The 24,281-nt window shown below is 38.9% G+C and overlaps 2 protein-coding genes across 4 annotated transcripts in view; one reads left to right on the plus strand and one right to left on the minus strand.

The window, feature by feature from the left end:
* Nucleotides 1–601: 601 nt before the first annotated feature.
* ZCRB1 (zinc finger CCHC-type and RNA binding motif containing 1) lies at nt 602–17,624 on the minus strand. Its single transcript, XM_039570395.1, has 8 exons — nt 17,478–17,624; nt 12,713–12,800; nt 12,527–12,555; nt 10,283–10,394; nt 10,093–10,200; nt 9,244–9,353; nt 9,060–9,135; nt 602–7,752 (listed from the first exon to the last, which is right to left on the minus strand). The coding sequence occupies exons 2-8, from the start codon at nt 12,794–12,796 to the stop codon at nt 7,621–7,623; spliced, it is 651 nt and encodes a 216-aa protein (XP_039426329.1). The 5' UTR covers nt 12,797–12,800; nt 17,478–17,624; the 3' UTR covers nt 602–7,620.
* Nucleotides 17,625–17,701: 77 nt separating this feature from the next.
* The window catches only part of PPHLN1 (periphilin 1), a 64,103-nt gene continuing 57,523 nt past the window's right edge, over nt 17,702–24,281 (plus strand). For all 3 annotated transcript variants that reach the window (XM_039570288.1, XM_039570290.1, XM_039570291.1), the window contains exons 1-3: nt 17,702–17,758; nt 21,929–21,976; nt 23,068–23,159. In XM_039570288.1, the coding sequence (XP_039426222.1) occupies nt 21,976; nt 23,068–23,159 (93 nt within the window). In that variant the 5' untranslated portion in view covers nt 17,702–17,758; nt 21,929–21,975. The remainder of the gene's footprint in view (nt 17,759–21,928; nt 21,977–23,067; nt 23,160–24,281) is intronic.

The raw sequence follows: 24,281 nt of genomic DNA on the forward strand, positions 1-24,281 counted from the left end.
ATATTTTAAAACCAGTTATCAATGAATAATGCACTTATCACTCAGACTGGAGGCACGTATGAAACTCATACTTGAGTATTCTCTAAAGGAATAGGTCTAGACATTTGAAATAGAGTTTCTTGGCCTCTCTCATCAGCTGAAGCCTAAGTATGATATATCTGTCAACAAACACAGCAGCAAACATTAACCTGTGTGATTCATTGCTGGTTTTGCTACAATTAATTTAGTAAAGACCATGTAAATTTTAATAATATCAGTGAATTCAATTTAACTCATTCATATTATGTGAAGGAACTACACCAAATACATTGCAAGAAGAAAGAGAAACAGAGATGTCAGGAAAGTTCCCAGTCAGCTGATTTTAGAATTAACTTCTTGTGCCCTACTCATTATTAATACAAGTAGGTTTAGAACAGAACATAAGACAAACTTTTATTATTAGTTGTTCACTTCAGCTTGCTAGGGTTGTTTCCATTTTTAAACATTTTATATTTTTCTGATTAATTGAAAAAATAGATGGGCTAAGTAAGACAGAAGATAACTGAACCACTCACTTTACAAGCAGCTTACTGAAGGAAAAATCTGAATGAGTAAAGTCTCCTGCAGTTGGAAACCTAGGCCTTTATTTAAACACTAAATTTAGTCAATGACAATAAAAGTGGAAAAGTAATTGGACAGCATAACTAAATGAAGAGCATAGCTGGAAAGCAATGTTTTTTTTAAAAAAGCCTCTTGCAGGTAAAGTATAGTTACAATGAGACATCCTGATGCTGATCTGCAGACTGGATATCACACATAAAAAACCACAGAGCAGAAATCTATACATCTGAGAATCAGAAATCTAGGGAGGGAATATTCATTATTGGCAGAATCACCAATAGCATGTTATGAAAAAGGAAAAAACCCTCAGCATAAATCATAACAATGGTGAAGAGAGACAGGAGGACTTTGTCATCCCAACAGCTGGAAAAACTGAACAAAGCTCTGAATAGTACAATCCCCTGAGGGAAGGAGGAACAGGACATCAGTGAAGTGAGTTCAAGAGGCACCAGTTATCAGATACATCATTAGATCTTTTAAGTTAGTTATTGGCTAAAGCACTCTTGAACATTGACACAAAGGATAGACTGGCAAGTCATTTGTGACCTTATTTTTCAAAAAAATGCTGAGCTGCATCCATCTTTACCATATTGCTGTGAAGTCTAAATATAAATGCTATAGATGTGTGTTGGTGTGTGTGTTTATTTTCATAAACCCATTTTGCTCCATTCTGTCCCTTATTCTGATGCTGAACTCTGCTATACCAAAATTCTCAGTCTCACCTGCCATTTTTCTTATTTGTTTTCTTCTCACTTCTGAATCTCTCCTTCCTTTCCTACCCAGAATAGATTCCACAAATCCACTGTGCTGTCTGCATTCAAGTCTCTCATGTCAGAATCTACCTAGGTAGAAAGTTTACAAAAAATAGTTCTTCTAACAGGTATCATCGTGCCCCAAGAAAAGCCAGTTAAAGCATGATGACAACATGAAGATGTAGCAAACCTCATCTGCATTAATATAATCCATGTTATACTTCTATGTGACTGAAATGAAGTCTGTGGAGTTAGACTTACTACATTTGCGTACTCCAGACAACCACATACATTTAATCTACATAAACTCTGATCTAAAGTACAGTGAAGAAGAGGATCTGTAGAAGGAAACCCGAAAATGTTTAGTATAACTGATATACACTTATTCTGGATGGATATTTGGCTTACCCCTTCTTTGCCCTGCCTGCCTCCTTCCCTCCTCCACTGGCTCCCAGCCCCTGGAAGCAGTGAAATTGCATCCAGAGAATGCTGTTATAATAATTACTCCTCGCCCCTTCCTTAAAGGTGCAGAGTAATCTGTGTGCAGTGCTCCTACCACACTCAGATCAAGAGAGCCGAGTACCTTCCCGTCAACCGCTTTCCCATTTCAAAGGTGTGCAATACAGTACAAAGTCCACCATCCTAGCACAAATAACACAGGAGTGAAAAAAAGGTGAAAGTTTTGCAAGGGCTACTTTGTCCTGAACTCAAGTACTTTATCATGGTCTTGACCTAGTTTTGCAGCTAATGGAGAGGATTCTGGACATTCTCCAGCAGCTTCAGCTAAATTAGATATGAACATGAGTAAGGCCCTGGGGCCTTGCATTCCCTGGGATGCCACAGGCATGGGACTCACAGACAATCCACCCTAGCTACAGAACTGTGTTCCAGATTTTAATTAACCAAGTTTTCTCGGTTAAGCTTTTCCTGCGAAAAGCCTCCCACAGTAAAAACACTCCTTAAAAATGTTATGCTGCAGCAGATGAAAATAAACCTAGCTGATGAATTTTCAAAAACTTTCTTGGAAAGAGCATAATTTCAAGGACTACAATCATTCATTCCAGATACATGGTTCATGAACTCAAAAGCATCACATCCAAGTACTGCATGTTCTCATCTTTCCTAACTGCCATATGCTGCTCAGTCGTTTCATTTTATATGCACCCTCAAGGCTTCAGGCTTCATGGGCAGATGGCTCTTTGCCACCTAATCAAATTCACACATCAAATACATCTCAAGTGAGGTCTTTTGTAGAACTGTATCCTCCTTTAGTTTCTCCTCCTTTCTTGAGCATTTGAACATCAGAACAAACTTGTACTACCAAAAGGTTCATAATATTCAGCTATAAGACACTCATTCTTCAATTAAGCAAACATAGTACAAGCAGTTCTATCCCACTCTAAAAATACAATTCAGTGCCTTGGGACTTCACAAGATACCCACAGAATCCTTAATATCCCTTTTGGTTCTATTTTGGGTCTCTCCTGCTTCCATAGCCACATGTGTTCTTTGAACAGAACACATCTACATCCTCTGCCTCTACATAAGCAGTATGCAATCAAGTGACAGTTTTTGCTGCACTACACAGTGCTTGATGCAGTACCTAAATTTGGATGCCTTCTAACTCTCTTTAACAGGATATTGATAAAACTGAATTTTCATGGATCAGCTCATCTTGATGTAGGCTCATGGCCGTTGCCTCTCATGAACTTAAAACCTCAGAGCTGCTTTTGATTTTTTGGAGCATCCTATTAATCAGACAGGAAACTTCACATATTAGTAACTTCTTCAAGCCACTGCGACCTACATTGCCTAACTGGGTTGGTTAAATGTTTCACACGCTTTTATCACATTCTACTGCCACAATTTCTGCAACTCTTTTAGTTGCTACATTACCTGTCACATCCATTAAATGCATGCATAAGCACACATCTTGTCTGAGTGCACAGCAGGGTCAGGGTTAGCCTGACAGTGATGGAATGTTGTTTCTCAAACCTGTACAATTCTTCAACTTAAAAAATACTGCTTTCTTTACATGGATAATCTCCTCGCCTTATTCCTTCCAGGATATGTTTTAAAGATACCAGGATAGATACAAGAAACAAGGTCATCTACATTAAGAATGATTAAATCCTCCACTTTACACCTTTTTCTCTAAAGAAGGAACAGCGTAGTAATTTTTAATATTGCGTTCAACAGCTATGGGAAAAAACCCTCACCCTGTTAAGATCTGTAAGATAAACAAAGCTGCTGAGTATGAACATTTTAAGGACACCTAAAAATGGTCTTGTAATCTATACTAAAAAGAAGCAATCAGTTATCTAATACCAGTTATTTGAAGATAGCACATTTGGAAGAGTATTATTTGAAATATTTTTATAGAAGAGCAATAGCAGAAGAGTGATGGAATATATCATCATACTGACACTGCAGATGCAAAATAGAACAGAAACATTCTATATCTACTTTCTATCTATCTACTGTTCATAGTAGCACTTATTAAATTGCTTAGAAAAGCTAGATGTAAACTGTGATATTTTAAAACGGCATTTATTATATTTTGTCTCAGAAGACTACAGCTAAACAGACTGCACAGCTCACCTTCCCAGATGCTACAGTCATCTCTGCATATTAAAGAAGGGCTATCCCAGAGAACACAGTGACCCAGAAGCCAAAGATAGTGTTTACAATTTCTTCCAGACATCACCTATTTAGCTACATATAGTTCTTTATATTTACAGTCCCTTCTATTGCTCTGCTGAGAGTAGTAACCTGAATATGCCAAAAACATAGTGGGAGCCTGCTAAACATGGACTAAAATTACTCCTGTGTCTCATAGCTGCAATGGTTTTAACAAGTGCTGCACAGGCACAGTATGAGTAATACCATTTATAATCAATTAAGCTAATCATCCTTATCCTACTTCCATATCCCTTCTTCCCCAAGGACAGATAAAAGGCATCTCCTAGTGATTTTTTAGACACTACTGTGTTAGCCATTTCAATAGACAAGAGGTCCTATGACCCAGAACACATTTTTACAATTTTCAAGCTGTTTTGAAAATATGAAAGACAAAATCTAGTAAGTGGGTATTTGCAGAAAGACACAAGTTTTTGACGTTATTTTAAAAAAAACAAAGTCTGCCACTTAGAGTAATTTTCTCTATAATCAGAGCCATATTATTTGTACTCTAAAACTAGAATTCAGCTTGCAAGCCTAAGGTAGGTCCTCAAAGTATTAGAAATAACCCTAAACCAACACACAAGCTGCACAGGAATCCCTCAGAAGAAAACTCCGTGGTTTTTCTAACAATAACAGGAAGGTGTTCTACAAGGCATTTTCTGTTCTCTTTTAATAACAAGGCTACACAGTCTCACCTGTCTGGCCCAGAGCCATAGAGCCACCCACACTGTTTCCTGCTTCCACAATGAGTGCTTTATGATACCAAACTGACAAAAGCACCACTGCCTTGCTTGAACTTTGCACACTAATTGAACCCTCTTGGCCTGATCTAAATTAGGAGCTTTGTACACAAGGGAGGGAAGACTCTCCCTTGCTCCTCAGCACTGATGGAATTCAGGTGGAAACCTGAAGCCATGCTGATTAGAGTAGGCAAGGGTAGGCATGAACGGGAGCAAATCCCTCCATGCTGAAAGTCATAGAGACTTTATTGACAAATTTTGGCCTTAACTTTTTTCAGGATGAGGCAGTTGTATTGGGGGTGCTGCAGAAAACAACTTTATATTCAAGCAAGCAGAACAGGTACTTATGCTATCAAATGTAATGGTTATCTAATGCTAGTGTTCAGAATTTCTCACCTAGAAATGCTTTGTTTTCTTCCCAACAAAGAACTGAAACTTAAAATGATTCAGGAAGCCAAGTGCAAAAATCCTATTCCTGAAAGTCCCCTTAGACTGTGTTTTAGGCATTAGGTGCATCCTTCTAAGACAAAAACTAGACACGCTGCTAATCAAGAGAAGTTCAGAATTAAGAAAACTGTTAAAGGAAGATGATTTAAGGTAAAGAATTCTAGATGCTGCTTCTGCACAGAAGCAGACTCATTTTTATGTTTTTTTTTTTCCAATGTCACCTACCTCAAGTGACTTTATACTTGGAACAAAAGAGCATGGAGGAACAACACTGCGTCAGTTGTAACAGTCTGGACTGAGCTACTGCTTCATGCCGACAAAAGCAAATCCTATGGGGAAAGCAGTGAGGCAGAAGCAGCAGACTAGAAAGATATATCAACATGCTTCAGCTACTGGAACTCTGGAAAAAAGTACTGTATTAGGTCAGAACAATAGTCAGTTTTGTTTTTTATTTGAAGATATTTCTGAGTGGAAACTTTAACATTTTAAAATACTGTGTTCCACATGTAAGTCTAATCCTTTTGACCCCACAACCCTGAAAAAAGTCTCATGGCAGTGAGTTCCACTAGTACATTACACGGTGTAATGAAATAAAAGTTTGAAGCTTGCTGTCTAATCACTCCATTGAAATCTTAATTCTTGGAAGCTATCAAATATTTCCAAACCAAAGTCATCGACAATGTCGAACTGGTCCTCTTGTCATATTTTAGTTTTCTATCTTTTTTTAAAACCAGCATTGAATATGGTATTTGAGAAGAAGACAAATCCTGATTTTAAGTAGTGGCATAATCTTTTTGTTTGTTTTGCTCTTTTTTTTTTTTTTTTTTGGACTCCCATTGAGCCCTAACCTAACATTTGAAGAAAAACATGATGGCAGCATTATTTGCTTCCTTAGTAGTGTTTAGAACACCTCAAGCTTCATAATTGCACACATGATGTAGAGTGATTTGCATTTATTAACAAAAAGTTATGCCTGGCAGTTTAGCTCTCAGTTATTCAGCACTAAGAGATCTTCCCAACATTCAGTAAAGGAAGCTTCGGATTTAATATATAGTACTTTTGCTAAAAGTCAAAGTCAGTCTTAAAAACATTCCTTGGATTACTGAGTCCAAGACCTTCCTGTATCTAGAGCCCAATACTCCTTCCTATTCTGGTGACTTGAGTAGCTTGCACAGAAAAAACTTGTATTACTTCATTCTCGTTTCTGAATTCTTCTGTTTAAGGAGCAACAGAAGGCACCACAATGACCTTCTGAATGTCACTACTTTATATTAGCTTAGAGAGTGTGTGTGTGTGCGTCTGTGTTTCTTTGCTTTGCACCCAGTTATATATTTGAATGTAAATTGGTATTAATTAAGAATACATAATGGTATATTTGGATTTACATTTTCTATATTTGGAAGAAAATCAAGTCCTGATGAGCAAACAGGAAGAACTGAAAATAGAAAGGGGCCAGCTTGTCTCTTCTTCCAAGTGTGAAATTGTGGATGTATTTTATATTGTGCTTCCTAAAAGTGAAGGGTTTAGACTACACACCAATATAAAATGGGTACCACAAAAACAACATGTCTGTGGTCTTGGGAATGATCACAGTTACAGGAGAACATGCCTAGAACCCTAGAGAGGTCTAAGGACAGAAAAAGTCTGAACTGCTTTATGTGCAGAATAGGTGGCAACACACTTTGCTAAGAGACCATGACAGTTCCAAGTATACATGAAAGCTGATTTTTAGGCAAAGGAAACTATGCCTTTTGAATTTTGCCGACAGGTTCAGATGGCTGTGATGCAGGTTAGATCCACACACGACTGTGATCCAGGTTAGGTACGAGCCTATTTAAAACCCTGTGGATAACCCTTGTTAGCCACTCAAACTGCAGTCAGGAGAAACAGTGACCTAATTTATTATATTATTGCATGAAGAGTTAAAAGACAATGCTTAAAGCTGAAATTCAACCCTATGCAGAGGAACTAGTGCAAGATTCATATTGTACTTAAGTACTACTAAAGCACTGCTTTCAAACAGACCAATACATAAAGCATCAGTGGTGCTAACAATCATCCTAAGAGGAACTCCTCTTAGGAAAAAAGCCTTGGGAAATTCTCTCATGAAACCCTTCACTGCTAGGACTTGGGTCGAGACACTAACACTGCAGGTTGCATTCTCACACTTTTCTGGATTTAAGTGTACAATCACATCATTTTCTTAAAAAATTGCCTTGAAAGGTAAGGTATTGAGACACAGATATAAAAAGATGAGAGAGTCAGGAGACAGAATAAAAATAAAACATGATTTTCAGTGTCTTCAACACCAAAACACACCTGTATTACAGATCACTTTGTAGCACTTTACAAAATGCACACTATATATATCTTATATATGCATTTAGAACAGTATTAGTTCAGTCACTAAGTTCTTCCTCATCACTGAAATAAGCGCTTTTCTTAATCCGTGGACGTTTTGAATCATCTGAAATTGAAGATTCCCCTGCGGTCTGGGTCCATCTTTGTTGTTCCTCCTCAATTTTGGCTTGCTATAATGAAGGAAGGAAAAGTATTAACTGGGATTAAGAAAAATTAAGGTGCATTACAAATAATAACGCTAATTATCAATATGCACTGAATTATTAAATAAGTTAAGAGAATTACAAGGGTTTATTTCCAGGTATACTGTGTGATCAAAGCACTAGGAAACGTTTCTGAAAGTATTTCTCACATGCAAGCTGTCTTCTACACCACAGCAGGCCGCCTGGACTATCCTGTATTCTCAAAAAGAGGAATTTTGCCCATGGCAAACTTCCAAAAATATAGAGCAGCTGAGATCTAAAGCAAAGAATGCCTCATGTTTTAAACTGATGTTATTGAATCGGCTTTGTTCCACTAGTAAGTCTTCTATCTGTTGTCCCTTGCAGTCATTCATTCAGATAATGAGTGCCTTTGGGGATTATTTCTGAAGGTTATTCAACTAATAGTTTAAATAGAAGCTTCCTATTTTTACCAGTTAAAATCCTTGGATGGTGATAGACATGAGAATGTTTCCTGGCTTTATAGGTTTTATTTCCAATTGTGGAGTTTTTGGGGAAAGGGAGGAAAATTGTGCATATTTGAATAATTTTTTTGGACTACAACATGTAAAAAGTTCTGCACTCCTTACAGTAATAGTCAGAACAAAGTTATTAACTTTTGAGGGTTTTTTTTGGAGGGACAGGCAGACAGGGGACAACTGTTGACCAGGGAGCCAAGAAATTTGAATATCAGGTCAGGATTGTTTTGTGTAGTGAAGCAAAAGAGTGTACAGATAAAGAAGTAATAGAGACAGTAATACAGATAATCTAGTTACATAACAAGATATGCATTCAATATGTTTTGGGAGATGAGGTCTATTAGAGAATGTGATGGTCTGTATTAGGCAAAGAAAGTGCCCCAGTAATAAATGTTCAAGGACATTCTAGTGAGTGCAGAGGATGTGTCCGGTCACTTATACATGACTGTTTTTCTGTCTCCTCAGTTAACAAAGCAAAGAAGGATTTGTGGGCAAAAACCTAGCAGAGCATCACAGCAGAGATGACAGAAGCAAATAGCAAAGGAGCTTGAAGGAAAGAAAAGGCTGCAACACACAAATACAGCAACAGTGAAAGAGCAAAAAACCCAAACAAAATTCCACTGAACATGACTGCAATGTAAAGAAGCCAACTATAACTACCAACTGCTGCTACCAAACCAGAGCCTGCTGAGTGCTATAGAGCAGACAGACCTATGCATGTATAGCACAGCTTTTGAAAAGAAGCTAAAGAAGGGAGTTGAATTTAAAAAGTAAATATTCCATGCTTCAATTTTGTACCTGAAAAGCTATGGCTTGGCTGAGGCTATCTAGAGCAGGGTCTTCTCCTTCCTCTTCGCTTTCTTCTTCCTCCTCACTTCATTGTGCAGAGAGAGGGAGAAAAAAAATACAGATCCTTAATTAAAGTGTTTAGTATGAAAAAGCTTCCTAAAAAAAGTAGTAACACGTAACTAAATATACATACATTTCTTCTGGCTCAACTATTTTCTTTCTCTTCTTCTTTTCTTTTTTTTTTGGTGGTTCCCGCTCCCCTAGCATATTTTTAGGACAAGCATAACTTAAGTGTCCTGCTTCCTTGGAGAAAAAGAAATATTGCTTAACAGAAGCCATTACAAACAACTATACGTTAAAACATATCGTGAGGGAAGTTCATGGGGGAAAAATGGAAGCAATTAGTAAGATCAATGGAATGCTGAATTAGCACACAGAAGACAAACTCTTCTCTAGGCCTGCCATGGAAATGAAGAGATTGGTGGTGATATGCATGCTTAACTGCAAACTGAGAACAAGCTATGAGCACAGTAGGTTTCTTTGGCTGTTGCAATAACTCAATACACTACACACGGTGTATATTCAAGACAAGATAGAAACCTCAGCATTAACAATTTAAGACATAGGAGTGAGGTGACATTTTTGCTGTAAGAAGTGTTATGAATATAAAACAATGTTTGGACATTAAATACTATCCAAATCTCAATGTCCTACATTACTATGTTCAGGAAAAGTCAGGAATTAATTAAAACTTAGAACTCACTTCTACATAAAACAGTTGTTTCCCATATTTATTTTACTGCCAACTAAATAATGAACTTCCAAAGATATAGCAAAAGCAGGTATTTTGAAGCAAAGGAGGCTATCATTGCAACAGTTTTCATATGCATCACTTATCTTTCTTGGGTTTTCTTTCTCTTTGTTACTTTCATTCTCATTACCATCTACTATTACTATTATTTAATAGTATTCCAATTATTAAGCTGTTCTTATCTCAACCCACGACTTTTGTCCATTTCTCTACATTTTTGGTTTTACTCACCCCACATTCGTAACACTTAGACTTATCAAAGTAGTTACGCCTGCGAATGAATTCTGCTGCTCTTCCATTATCAATGGCAATGCTTGCTTTTATTACTCTTCCAAACAACTACAGAAAATTGGAAAGAAAAGTTAAATGTTTTGAGACTGAAAGCCCAACCCTCCTGCCACAAAAACTTTCCACAATTTACCTGTTTGTTATTAAGTGCCCGAGAACAGTTTTGTGCAGATTCTTTATCCAGAAACAAAATAAAGGCAACTCCTTTGCTCTTTCTGGTGTCTTTGTCTTTCATAATGGTAACTCTGGAAACATATAACCACATTATTGATACACCATAATTTCTTCAGAGATATTTTTTCCTTAAAGGTCTCAGTGGGATCTTAGCTTTGTTACACAGCAAAAGGGTTAAAGTATATTTAACAAGAAAAACGCTCTAACAGAAATTCAAAGGAGCAGCTAACATGGCCATATGCTTAGAGGTAGAGTGGAGATGAGTTTAAAAAAGTGTGTGGGGTCTTTCTGGGACCAGCATCACTCTTAATTCCCTTGGGTGACTTGAAGAACAGAGAACATAATCTTTAGATTTACAAGTAACCTAACTGGAGGGAACTACGCATACTGGAAGCAAAAGGAAAATTCAGGAGTAATCTGACCATTGCTATTATTGGTGAAAAGCACAGTGTGAACTGCCTCCAAACTGAGAAATCTATGTTTGTGTAGGACTAATCAGCTAAACAGGATCACAATAGGAAACACTAACTACATGCAGTATTGCTCTACAAATATCTCCAACTGAAATCCAAGGATCGTAGATGCACGTGTTATTTCACATGACATACGAAGTTAAATCCTCAGTCTAACATTGAAACCAACAGCTTCAATAGCACATTGAGAAGCTCAGGAAAATCTAGAAACAGTAAAAAAAACCTGTGACAAAAAAGATTTACAAGACACGGCTGGGCGGTGTGTATGGCAGGAACCCACACATCCTCAATTCTTTCAATATTAATCTCAATTGTATTTAGCCCTGAAAAAACCTAACAAAACAACAACAGTGAGAACCAGAACGTCAGTCTACAAGGACATAAAAATAAAAGTACATGTAAAAAAGTAGGGAATACACTCCTCCTTATGTCCACCACAGGCACAACAAGGTTCAGCCATAAGGCAAGCCAAAATTTTAAGAAGTAACAAAAACCACCAAACCCCACTTCAATATAGAAGGCCTACCACATAGCCTGTATAAGTAACAGATGACCTACATTGTAAAAAGTTTATAAAATAAAAACACAGTAAAGAAAGCTCAAATTTCCCCAAATACATGCATGAAAACGTTGAGCTTAGAGAAGAGTTTTACTACTGAAGTCTCTTGGACAAGACATGTCCATGTGCATGCATTAAGTTCAAGCATCAATAAAACTGACCTTAAAACAATTCTATTAATTTTTTTGCCAAGCTACTCTTTGAAGAATTCCAATAGAAGCCTGGTATGACTGTCAGGCTTCTAATTGGGATATTGAACGTATCAGTTAATAACACAAGAATAGAAATAATCAAGTGTGACAGATCTTTAAAAAGCCAGGAACTTCTTGGAGCCATAGAAAGTCTGATTTCTTACTGAACAAACTGAGTTGAAACCATAATAGTCAGGATATATTGGCTTTTCCTGCTATTTGTCACCTGAAACACACTTCTGAGACTTCAAAAACTTTGAAACTCCATATATCACAGATTACTGCAACAGCTGCTAGAAGTTAGAGATGGTATTTGCTGGTTTAGGATTAAAAACTGAAGACTTGAGTCTCCTTATTCTGATCAATTAAAAAAAAAATAAACAAATCAGTCAGTTCCTTACTGTGGCATCTCCTTTTGTCATTTGAACATAGAGGCAGATATTCACATAAATTGTTCATGAATGCCCCACATATTGAAAGCCATCAATGCAGCCTTACATCTAGCTTTAAGTAAAATACAAAGTAGTCACAATAACAAGTCCCTCTAGAATCACGGAGAACTGTACACTACAACTGTGGGAACTGTGATATCTAGTTCACATAAGAAGCAGCTCCCACTTTCACACTTACCCACTGTGCCCCACATGTGTTCAAGGAAAGGGGAATAATACTAGAAGAATCCTGTTTCAACTGTTTCTTGGAAAGGACTGATGGTATGTAACAACATTCTACTTGCTCTTAAGAAATGGTTAGCAAAACCCGTCCCCAACACAAATATTCTTGTATTATGTATATAACTGCAAGAACTTCCAGTCATTAAATTAAATTTATACTTCATTAAAAATGAACAGAACTTCAATACATTCATATTCCACATTCATACTTAAATTACAAAAAGCTCAAGACTTTCAAGTGAAGAAAAGACATAAAATATTTAAAATGAGAGGTACAAAAATAGAAGGCCATATCAGGTCACTTACTTGACAACTTTCCCATACTTCGAAAATATCTGAAACATAAAATAAAATAAAAAGATTTAACAACAGACAACTGCATTTCACTAATAATAAATTTATCATGACAAACTTACATATATCAGTATTGACTTTACACTCAAAATTGTTGTCAACAAGTTTAATCTAAACAATGCATCTCTTAAAACTTACCCTGTACAGATCATTGTTCGTCAAAGCAAAGGGTAAGTTGGAGACATACACTGTGCTTTTGCTTGGTGCCAACCCACCACTCATTTTTCTGATGAAAGGAAAGAGAGAAGAGTTAAACTGTATTCAAGAAGGAAATCAGTTAATAAAATGGTTTCAGGACTTTCAATTTTATTTCAACCTAGCCCAGACAGCCATGATAAAGTTGTAGGAGAGCGTAGCTATCACTTCCCTTGCATCATTTCACATGAAAATGAGTGTTTGCCTTCATGGGCTACAGAAGACATACATTCCTTCCTCCTCTCCTGGATCCAAACATATTTTTGTTCTATGTGAGTCGATTTGTAGTCATGAAAAACCAGACAAGTTAGTGTACTTACAATAATCCTCTACTGATCTGTGCAATAAGAAAGTTTGGGGGCCAAAAGAAACAAGCAATGTCCATTTATTAAATGTTATGGCCAACATGTGAAATTACTGACCTTTGTACCAGTACCATCATGATCTGATTCTTTTTACAATATCAGTTCAGCTGCATTCAACATGGACTAAAATACAGTTGGTTCAGGGGAAAAAAAAAGCCTCCCTGAAGCAGAGTCCTAATTATTGTGGGGAGGGAGATAAATACATTTTAAAGTCAGTGTAGTATGATGCTAAAGCAGCATGCTCTCATTTTCTCTCTTAGCTGTTGCTCAGGTTTCTGCACTCCTCTAGAACTGCATGTGTCCAGAGCTGACTGTAAAACAGCATCTCTGTAGAAGCACTCCCCTTTCTCCTCCTGATTAGGCAGCTTTCTCCTGGCAGGAAGCAGGAAAATTTCCAATCTTTCTATTTTAATTTCCAATCTTTTCTATACTCCTGAAACTGAGTATGTCTGGAAACAATGAATCAATTAAAAATACTGTTATAACCACATACACATCACCTAATACTAGGTGAAGAGTAACAACTAACTTGAGAATGAAGAGCCAATGTTTTTCTTCACATTTGGACATTTCCCAAAATTTTAGGTGGTGTAAAGTCTGTGCAAAACACTCTCTTTGATCCATTCTGTAGCCATGGTTCAGACTAAGCGCTGAGTAAAACTTAAGATCAAAACATAGCCCTTATGAAAGGCCACACCAAATAGTACAGCAAACCCGTTCCCTACACAGCCCAATTTCTACCTCCTTGTCCATTTTCCTACAGCCTTATTACTGCTTCCTAGCACCTCTAGCCAATTCCCAACTGAGGATCAAGCCATTTCTTCAGCAAGACCGACTAATTTTAAAAACACAGACAAAAGCTGATGAAGGGATAAAAAACCTAAAGTATTAAAATCAGCATCTGCCATATTACAGTTTCTTAGGGGACTTCTTGGGTAGCCAGTCTGAACAGATTGCTTGGTCAAGTGCCAACAAAGTAACTAATATCACACTCTAATCCGGCTGATACTTTCTGGCATTTCATGATTCAATTATCTGAAGGCCTGATATTCCCAGTAGACACTGATTATCCAAGTGCTTTGCTTCTCTTTCCTGACATGCTTACAGTATCACAATTCATTTGAGTGACAGCTTCCAAGTGATTGAAGTTTGAGGTTTTCCATGTTGAGAGACTGTTTTTTGGCATGAGCAAAGATGGCAACACAAAGGTTAAGCAAATGAAAACAGAATAAATTTGCAATAAAGGCCACACATTGCATCTGGTGTTAGGCAGACTGGATTCATTATCCCAGACTCCTTTCTGCTTGGCATTAGTATCCTTGACAAGCCTAACCAGACTGACTTGACAACATGCCACATGAATAGACGGCCTGAAGTGCAGTTATCCAGATGTACAGTGGATAGAAGGATTTGGGAAGAGCGATCTCAACATTGCACTATGGTATGTTGCCAGTGCTAATATATTGCAACAGTGGATGAGGAAACACCGAAAGCGAACGTCAAGTGTCAGAATACAACAATTTCACTCTGCCTAAAAGGCAAGAGAAGCTGAAGCACCTTGTAACAGCAGACCAAGCAGCCCCCGTTTTAATGGGCAGGCACCAGGGAGAACGGCATGACTGGAGAGCAGTCAGCCTGCACATTCCACAACGCCACAGCGCAAACCTCCACAGAGAAGGTGAGACATCATGCAGAGATTACTACTGGCCTAATTAGCACAGTTGTTAGGAAATTATTAATGGATGCAGCCTATAGAACCACCATTTTCAGCTGCACTGCTTTTTTCATTAGAAGCTGAAAGAGTTGCACCCGTGAGCGCTGGCTGCCAGACAGCTGAGGTTGAACATTGTTTCTATTCCCCTGGACAAATTTAAGCTTAACAGTTTTGTTGCTCCAAGTGCCAAAATATTCTTAGTAATTTGTATTGTTTAGGACTGTTGTGCAAGTACTTCTTCTTTTTATTAAGTCTGACTCACTGTACAGACACAGCTTTAATAGAAGAGGGAGCACAGTAACTGCATGGTTATCACCATTTATTCTAATGATGTTTTCTAGCAGGAGGAGTAAAAAATGCCAGTTTCAGCTTTAAGCTAACCCTCTAGACAAGACATGTCATCTGGAGGCTCATTGTTACAAAGTTGAGAGTCCTTCTACTTCAGGAATTTTCTAACTTCACAGAACTCTTCAATGTAAGTTTAACATTTTCATCGCATTCTCTCTCCATGATTACCAGCTTCTCTGCTCAGCTGACAAGAAAAAAAAAATCCCCTTCCCTCACAAAAATCCCCAAACCAACCAAAAAACAACATCTGAGCTTTCTTCTTGCTGCAGGAGACTCACCTGAAAGTCATGTACAGCCTGGCTTCAAGGCTATATCCTGCCAGAGCTTTCCAACAAATCAAAACATTTCTAATTTACCCTGAACATTTTTCTGGGGCTTTCTTGATCTACTAAGGTATTACCTTAGTTAGTTAACTTTAAAGCATTGGCTAAAAGCCTTTACAATATCTCCACAGAATTGTGCACAGTTCCCATTAATGTAATAGCCTCTCTGTAATATTAATGCCTTCTTCATTTATCATTTTCACATATTAACTTTGACAATAGAGTTCTGTCTCATTACAATGACTTCTTGAATTCAATCTTTTTTGTCTTTTCTAACAACTTGAACTAAAAGAAGCCATTTTTTGACAAGAACCATCTGTCAGCAATGATTAAGTCTCCTGAAAAATAGATCAGGTACATGAATATGTTTTGCTTCAATCCAATATGCCTAATACAGCATCTGTCACTAGTGTTGGGGATATCACAAAAAGACAATGATTAATTTCAGTAATTGGCTTTTCTACTCTATCTCAGAACAGATAAGGGCACCAGCAAAACAGTTCAGATGCCTCTGAATCATGAAGTGGAGCTTAAATTTACTGATACTTTCATGACTTAACTTTGGTATTTTAACTGAAAAGCACAAACTTGTACGTTTGTTTTTAAGTGCAGAGCAGCAAGCTCACATTTATGATTTAATCAACTGAAGTATGCATAAAAGATTTGTGAGCAAGTTTCTCAAGGGACTCCCACTCAGGGCAATTAATTTGAGTTTTTCTGTCTTGATCCTTAAAACACAGTATTTTATTCCTGCTTTAATAGAGTCAACAGAGTTTACACCCAAATCAACAAACCATTAGTTGTGGCAAGAGCTTGGCTCAGGCTTATAGTCAAATGTCTGGGGTAAAGGACAAAACCAAACTCATGTTCTCCTTGGCCCCTGACAAGGGTATTAACCACTTGCAACAATTCTGCTCTGCACAAGGGGCATGGAACAAGCTGTAAGAGCATAATCTGTTTTATCTCATAGTTACTTAGACAGTACCAAGCAAATATTAAACAGGATCAAGAGTTGGTAAATAAAGTTAGCACTATCAGCAAAAGAAAGAATACAATCTGCTCAAGCCAAAGAGGAACATAAAAAGGATCCGTGTACTTTTATGTACTGATCTAACTACAAAAGTTTAGGGACAGTAAGACTGGGCAACCAGACCATGAGGCGGGACTATTTATCAAACAAATATAATTTATCTATGTCCCTTTTCCAGATCATGTATAGGTGCCCCATCGACCTTGGCCAAAATCAGTCGAATTTTGTCCCAAACAGATATCATGATATGATTCCATTTTTGTCCCCAGTACTACCTGTACATGGTGTTGGCTGGCTTGTGGGGGCCCTGCGTTCACTGAGACTTTATTGTGGATGAAGATGATACAACAGTAAGTGCTTTACTCGACAACAAACGTACAACACCGACAGAACTACGGAGTGGTCTGGAGGCCAGGGCCTGGGCTGTCTTCTTTCGCCTCAACTTGGAGAGACCTGGGGCCCTCAGAAGTTGATCACTTCTATGCACCATTTCCCCCGTGCTCCGAAGGGAAAGCCCATAAAAGCTTTTTCAACAGTGTCTTTTTAAAGGGATTCACAGCACAGCCAAGATGGGAGAAGAGCTGCTTGGTTCAATCGCATCTGGTCTCAACCAGAACTTCACCCAGGCGGGGCAGATCTGGGTAACTCACTTCGTGACGGCCCTTCGTCCTCAAAACACGCGACACGCAATTCTACTTCAGAGCTCAGCGCGAGCAGAGCGACATTAAACCAACAGAACCACAGACTGCTCAAGAACTTCCACCCGCTGTATTAACACTTCCGGCCATAACATCGGCCTGCGGTTCCTTTACCACAGCGCGGCCCTGACCAGCTGCTTATTTCATCCCTTCCTATTCCGCAAAGGCCCGAAGCGAGCGAGCTGTGAACGAGCGCTCCCGACACCCGCGGCACCCCCGCCCCGGCGTACCCGTCACGGCGGGGCTCAGCCCGCGCGGGAGCCCATCGTGCGCCGCGGCCCGGAGAGGCGCAGGTGCGGTCCCGGCGGGACAGCCCGGGGCATTCGGCTCGCTCCCCTCTCGCCGCCGCCCGGCCCGTCGCGCTTCCGCCGACGCGCACCTCCCGGCGCGGCCGCGGCCAATGGACGGCGGCCCCGCGGCGGCGGGCGGGGGTTTCCGCCGACGGCTCGGGAGCGCCGGAAGCGGAGGCGCGGGCGGGCGCGAGCTGTCGTGCCGCGGGAGTGGGAGGCGGGTGAGCGGCGGGGCCGGGCGCGGGGCCGAGCCGGGGGCCGGCCGCCTTCCTCCGCGGAGCCGGCGTGGCGTGGCGTGGCGTGGCACGGCGTGGGGCCGATCCCCTGTCCCGCGGTTGCGGCGGGGCGCGCTCGGCTCTTTGCGGGGGGCCCGGGGCCCGCCTTCCTGCCCCCTCTGCGAGCACGTGCTCGGGGGTCGCGGAGCGTCTGTCCTGGGAAGCGGCACCCTCGAGGATTGGCCCGGGGCGGGCGCGTCCCTCCGTGCGCCGGGGGGAGCTCTGTGGAGCCGGACTGCCCGCGGGTTGGGGTGCATTGAGGTGGCGGGACAGGAGCGGTGGGAAGGAAGGCCTCCAGGCGGCTGTTGGGGCAGCACCCGGGATGGCTTATAAGCCTTATCATTTAATCCTCTTTAAAACCCATGCGTGACAGAAGATTGATTCTCAGTTTAATTTGTGTATTTTTTTTGAAGGGAAGGATCGTCCTGCTTGTACATACATCTGAGAGTGATTTAAAACAATTCGTAATGAATGTTTGGAGGCTATATAAATCCCACTGTAAACACTTTCATTGGCGTGTGTGGTGGGTATGTTGGTGCAGGATCAGTATCCTTATTGTTTCTAGGGGAATAAATAAGACATGAGTGTGTCACTCAGCTCATTTCCTAATAAGTACTAGAATAAATCTTTCAGGATAAATTTGTGCGATTAGTTTAACAATAAGGTATGCTGTAATATTTTAAGTCCTTATTAGTATTTAACCATCTCAAGTCTACTGTTCATGGTTCTTTATTCTCACTCATACACCTCAGGTAGGCTCTTTGCCATCCATTAGTGTTTTCAAGGATAGTCTATAAGTTTCTTTTCTGGAGTATCTGTGACTTCAAGGGAACAAAGTTAGAAATACACAAAAAGATGTGGAAACCCACACAACTTGTGAGGAGAGTGTGATACAGTGATTTGCTGTGGGTGAAGTGCTATGCATTGGTTGGTACTTTGAAGAGTAGTTTTTGAGAGTGTTGTGGTTTTGACCTGTTAAGGCAGCAGTATAGAGAGCTGCCCTGTTTTGTTGTCAAAGTGTTTGTGCTGCAGGATGGAAAGCCATGGGAGCAATGGTGATCCATGCAGTTGCTTGCAGTGACATTGCTGGTGTAGCAGCCACATCACAGCCCGGTAGAATATGCTTTTCATGGCATTGGTACTGATGATGGCCAGGTGGGTAACTGCAGGTGGTCAGGCAAAGATAAGTGCTAATACAGCAGTCATTCTATTAATATAACCCCCAAAGCATTGCTTCCATTTCTCTTGTTCTAGTGGCGTATTAGAATGATGTAGTAAGGAAGTGGAACTGGTGGGATTGTAAATCCTCATTGGAGTGCCGCTGCTGTTAATAATTTTATTCAATTTACACATGCTTGAGTTATTTTTTCTTTTGAGGTAGGAGTTAATTTGACTTCTTGGTCAGTGATTTTTTTAAATAATTTTTTGGTTGTTTTTTTTCCCCTTATTTTAAGTCAAAATTATTGTGAATGGGTTGAGAAAGATTGGAAGAAAGCCTCTTCCCTCTGGTTATTAGGTTTCTAGGTGAATATCCCTAGACCTGTTGCAGTCATACTTCTAATTGCTTTTGCAAATCTTATAGCCTAATATTTGCTATTAGGCAGAGACAGGTTGTCTTTAAATCTTTGTTTTTTTCTTAGTGCCTCTCTCACATTATTTTATTTCCTGATGTGTTGGATTTTCCCCTCTGCTCTTACACTTCTGCTTTTTCGTTTTACCAGTAGGACTATGTCTAGTCAGTGTGTTCCCAGTTTTATCTGTCTTGCCTCCTGTCTAGGTAAGAGGTACTGGGATGTCTTTGAAGCATTATCAAATACAGAGTCTAATTGTTGGAAGATAAAACAATGTTTCCTGTCTATGTCCTCACAGCAGGATCACTGCAGGTGTTATAGTGATATTGCTAATAAGTTACATCTCTCCTAGAGCTTACCTGTACAAAAGCGTTTGAGCTTTTTTGGAGAGCTTTCCAAAGTAGAGAAGAGACAGAATTGGCTCACATTTGTCAGTCTCTGCTGTTTGTCAATGTAATACTATAAAACTAGATATATCCCAGTGGCATGGGAGGCACTTCAGCTGCCTGTCTCTGCATTTGCTGCACAGCATTATTTTTGTGCTTTTTTCACATACAGCAAGATGTAGCCATCTGGTTTAGGGAGCCATATGTTTTGAAAACAAAAATGTAGATTCTGCAGAAAGATGATAGCACATGCTAGGAAATTATGAATCCTTGAGCAGTAGATACTTCTAGCCTTGATGAAAATTGATGTTTCAAGTAAGTATAAGCAGGCAAGAATTGTGTACAAAATGTTTCAAAATACTGGAGTGCTTTTGCAAATGCATCAGGAATTTTTAACACATATTTAGAAAGCAAAAGAGAATAAAAAATTAATGATTGTTTGTTAGATAAAGAAAGCCCAGTGATGAAAAAATCTGAAGAGACCTGTGTAGTCTGCTTGATGACAAAACCTGTATTAGCATAGAGCACAACATAGTGCTAATTGGAGTAAAGCCATTCTTGTACTTGTGATGATTGATTCTGCCCGATTAACTGCCTTAATTTCATTCCTCTAAATGTAAATGAGATTTTTCTTCCACCTGCATAGTTGCTTGTTGTCTGGTATATATTTTTTGTCAGTCTGTTGACTTCTGTGATAGTGTATCTCTACCTTTTTTCTAGCTTGTGTTTTTTTTGTCAAAATACTGGTGTTAATTCTTGCTCATTTCAGTGAGGTCCAACAGTGATTAAAAAAAGGAAGTGTTTATATCAGCCTTGCTGCCTGAAAATATAATGGGGTGTGTATGTAAGTGTTAGAGCCTGCTGGCAGTCATGTGTGTTGGGATGTTGGAGGTGGTTTGACTGACAAAGCAGCATGAGGTGTAAGTTTGCACTCGGCTTCAGTAGCAGTTTTCTGAGATGTGTTGCTTTTTGAACATTGTGTTCAGTTAACAGTTTCAATAACTCCTGCAGGCAAAAGGACAGGGTCACTACTGTATTTGTCAAAATGGAAAAAAAAGAAAAGCAGCCCACGTGGAAACCTTATCTGAGTTCAGCTTCTGGTATTTGCTATTGGTCTAAACAACTGAGGGTTGCCATCAAGTACTTAAATATCTGTGCGTGTGAGAGGTGGGTGGGCTGTGGATGAGCAGGGGAGGGAGTGGGTGCTGTGGGCGGTTCAGGCTGTGGGCAAGTATGGACAGAAGGAATGGTTCCCCCTGGGGCAAGCGCTGGGCATGAGGGACCAGCAGTGAAGTGTTTTAAGGCAGAGCACGTGATGCCTTTTCAGTGTAAAGATTTTGTCTTTCCGTAGCTAATTCTGTCCCTCCCAGTACATAAAAACGCAGAAATGTTCTAGTACTGTTCTGGGCACAAAGACTGTGGGGACAGTCCTGAGCATCCTCCTGGTAAAGTGGGAAGGAGGGCATGGGGTTGGCCTAAGAACTGTTCATGTGCATATAGCCCTGATGTGCGTTTTTTAGGCTTTAGCGAAAGTCAGCGTAGTACAGAATAAAGAAAAGTTGAGGCGGTTGCTGTGAAAATGCCACGAAGGTGTTTCTGGTGATGCACCTGACCATCCAATGGCAGCAATATGAGCAGTGATTTCGGAATTAGTAAGTCTTACATGGAGCTTGCTGGAGAGGGCAGGGACAGTGGATCCTTTTGCTTTTGTCCTTAACTAGGATAAGCTGGTTGGTTTAGTCAGCTTTTGATTTATAACCTGTAGCTACATCAGACTAGTTCTGTGTCTTGGTTATAGAGCAAACTTAAGGTCAAGTCTGTTATAAAATGGGACCATATTTCAATAAGATACTCTGGTTTGTTTAAACCAATGCTAGGGTCAAAATCTTTGAACATAGATACATCACGTAGTTGAGGAAAGAGCTTTTTTTTCAGGATTTACTGTCTTTTACCAAAAGAAAAGCCTTTGTTAAATCAAGCTTTTCATTAACCTCTCATCACATGCAACTGAATCTTATTTTTTTTACAAAGACAGTTCACAGGGTACAGGCAGTTAAAACATTTAAATTTTACCTGTCTGGTTTACTTGTCAGAAAAAAATATGCTTACGATGAATATATATGCATTTTTTGCTAACCTCAGTTTCTGTTTTTTTGTAGGTAAGTGAATGGATCTTCAGAAGCAGAGTTGCTAAAACTGAGAGAAAAGTAAGTATGGAAGTGTTTGTTATTTTTTGCAAAAGTGTGTATTGGACTTAGTGCTACCTCTGTTTACAGTTAATAAACGTTTTTGTCATGTTGATTCTTAGCACCTGTATTAATCAATATTTTTATATAGCCTCGTAAGTCTATTTCCAGTAAAGTGTTTTTACTTTGTGCAAATAGGTTATGTATTTCTCCTTCTGAATATGGCTTGCTGTTACTTTTCCTTATTGACTGTTTTTAACAGGTAGAGCTACTATTGTGAAAGGAAGGTTTGAAAAATATAATTCTAGCAATTGCATATCTGCTTTCAATGTTGTATAGTAGATAATTTGTCACCTTTATAATTAACAGAAAGGTTTGAAGTCAAGTCTGTTGTCTGGCATAGCGTGACTAGAATCTCTCAGGGTGATGGTTTGTTTCCATTTGTTTTTAATGACTAATTTTGATTTTGAAAGTCACCTTCCTCTGGAAAGAGGTATTTTTTTGTTCTGCTGGCTCCCAGTTTAAAACAGGAAGTATCTGCATGTGAAGAGTGTGTTCTATTCATGTAATCAACATATGGGGCTTTGTATTAAGAAATGATGTGTGGCGTTTTGATCTCTTTCCAGATGGTTGAGTTGATGAAATAATTCAAAGTTATTATATTTTATTAAAAAGTAGAAATTATTTAGTCTAATAAATAGGTGCTGAATTTTTTTTTTTAAAGTTCCAGTATTTTTAGCAGAGCAGTATCAGAATTGCTGTAGGTTATGTGTGTATGCGTTTATAGGTACATCTAGTATTTGCATTATGCATTATTTCAATAGAGCTGTTTATAGCATCTCTAAGTCCTGTCATTTTACTGACTGTACTGAACTAATTTCTGGTTGTTCAGTTTTCTTGCCCATACTGTGAGTTGTTTTTGCTCGAAGTACATTAATTACTTTCCATAACTAGAAAGACTTATTTTAGAGGGCTAACAATAAAAAGTACAGGGCTTCTGCATAATACATTATATTGGGAGAAGTCTGTGAACCTTTATTTTTCTGCTCACTATCCTTTTGTCTATTCATAATGAGTCTGGTTTTCACTTATTGTATTTTTATTGTCTTTAGTGGCATATCGAAGAGATGAAATGTGGTCTGAAGGGCGATATGACTATGAAAGAGTTCCAAGAGAACGTCTCCCACCCAGGATTCATGGTGATGTAAGTATGTAGTAAGCACTGTATCTGTAGCATAATAACACTATACTATACCTTTATACAATGACTTGTACCATAAGGGCTGGATTTATCTACCTGTGTAAGTTCCTAGGATACCCCAAATTCTTTTATTTTCCCATTCTTTGAAGCCAACAATCTAGCACATAAATCTGCACAGAAATAACAGGATGCCTGCAGAATTAAATCTTGGTTTCTTTTTTTTTAATTTTCAAATCTGTTGAACAGTTTTAGAATATTTGTATTTTGATAAACTGATTTTTTGGTGTAATTCTTTTTGTTATTAAATGCAGGATTTTTAATGACTTCTGGAGAACAAAAGGCCATACTATGTTATATTTTTTCACAATCTTTTCTTTTTATGTTACTATTTCTTTTATGTAATTTGAGGTGGTAAAGGAACGTCTTTCGTAATTGTTCTTGTCACCAACACAGTTTTTTGTTATGATGGTTAAAGTATAGGAGGAGATATGTATAACAAGTGTTGAAAGTACATCTTTGCTAAAGTTGTGCTTTGGAGCCCTGTAAGGGAAACACTTTACAAGAGGAGTGTCAACAGAAATCTGCTCTGTAGGTATGGAGTGTTCTGTGGTATGTTATGTATGTGTGTTACACTTGTAAAAGCAAATGCAGAAGCTGTGCTTGCTGTGCTATAGAGTAACTTTAGAATGCTTTTAGGAAATCTCTGTCCCACAGAGTTGGATAACTTTTTTTTCTCCCTTGTCTGAAGTCTCTAGCAAAGAAATAAAACAGGTTGTAGCTTTTTCTTTGAAGGTATTACAGAAATAGAATTTTAAGAATACTTTTTGATATTTCTATTTACATCCTGTGCCATGTGCTTTTGGCAAAATAAAATTTCAGGTACCGGTGCCTCTTATCTCACTTTCCTTTTACTTATTGTAAAAGTTGAAATAATAGCATAGCTGATTTAGCATATCTTCTGGGTTCCCTCTGTTGCATTTTCAGCTTGTCTCTTTGGAAGCTCACCAATGTTGGTAAGTTACCAATGTAACTTGGTAACTCGTTACAGAGGCTCCTCTATTGAGGAGTTTATTAGTGTTTGGCTGCTCTGTGATGTTTTTAACTCTTTTTACAGGCAGCAACATT

The sequence above is a fragment of the Corvus cornix genome, chromosome 1A, assembly GCF_000738735.6.
Source record: "Corvus cornix cornix isolate S_Up_H32 chromosome 1A, ASM73873v5, whole genome shotgun sequence".
In the NCBI taxonomy this organism is placed as follows: Eukaryota; Metazoa; Chordata; class Aves; order Passeriformes; family Corvidae; genus Corvus; species Corvus cornix.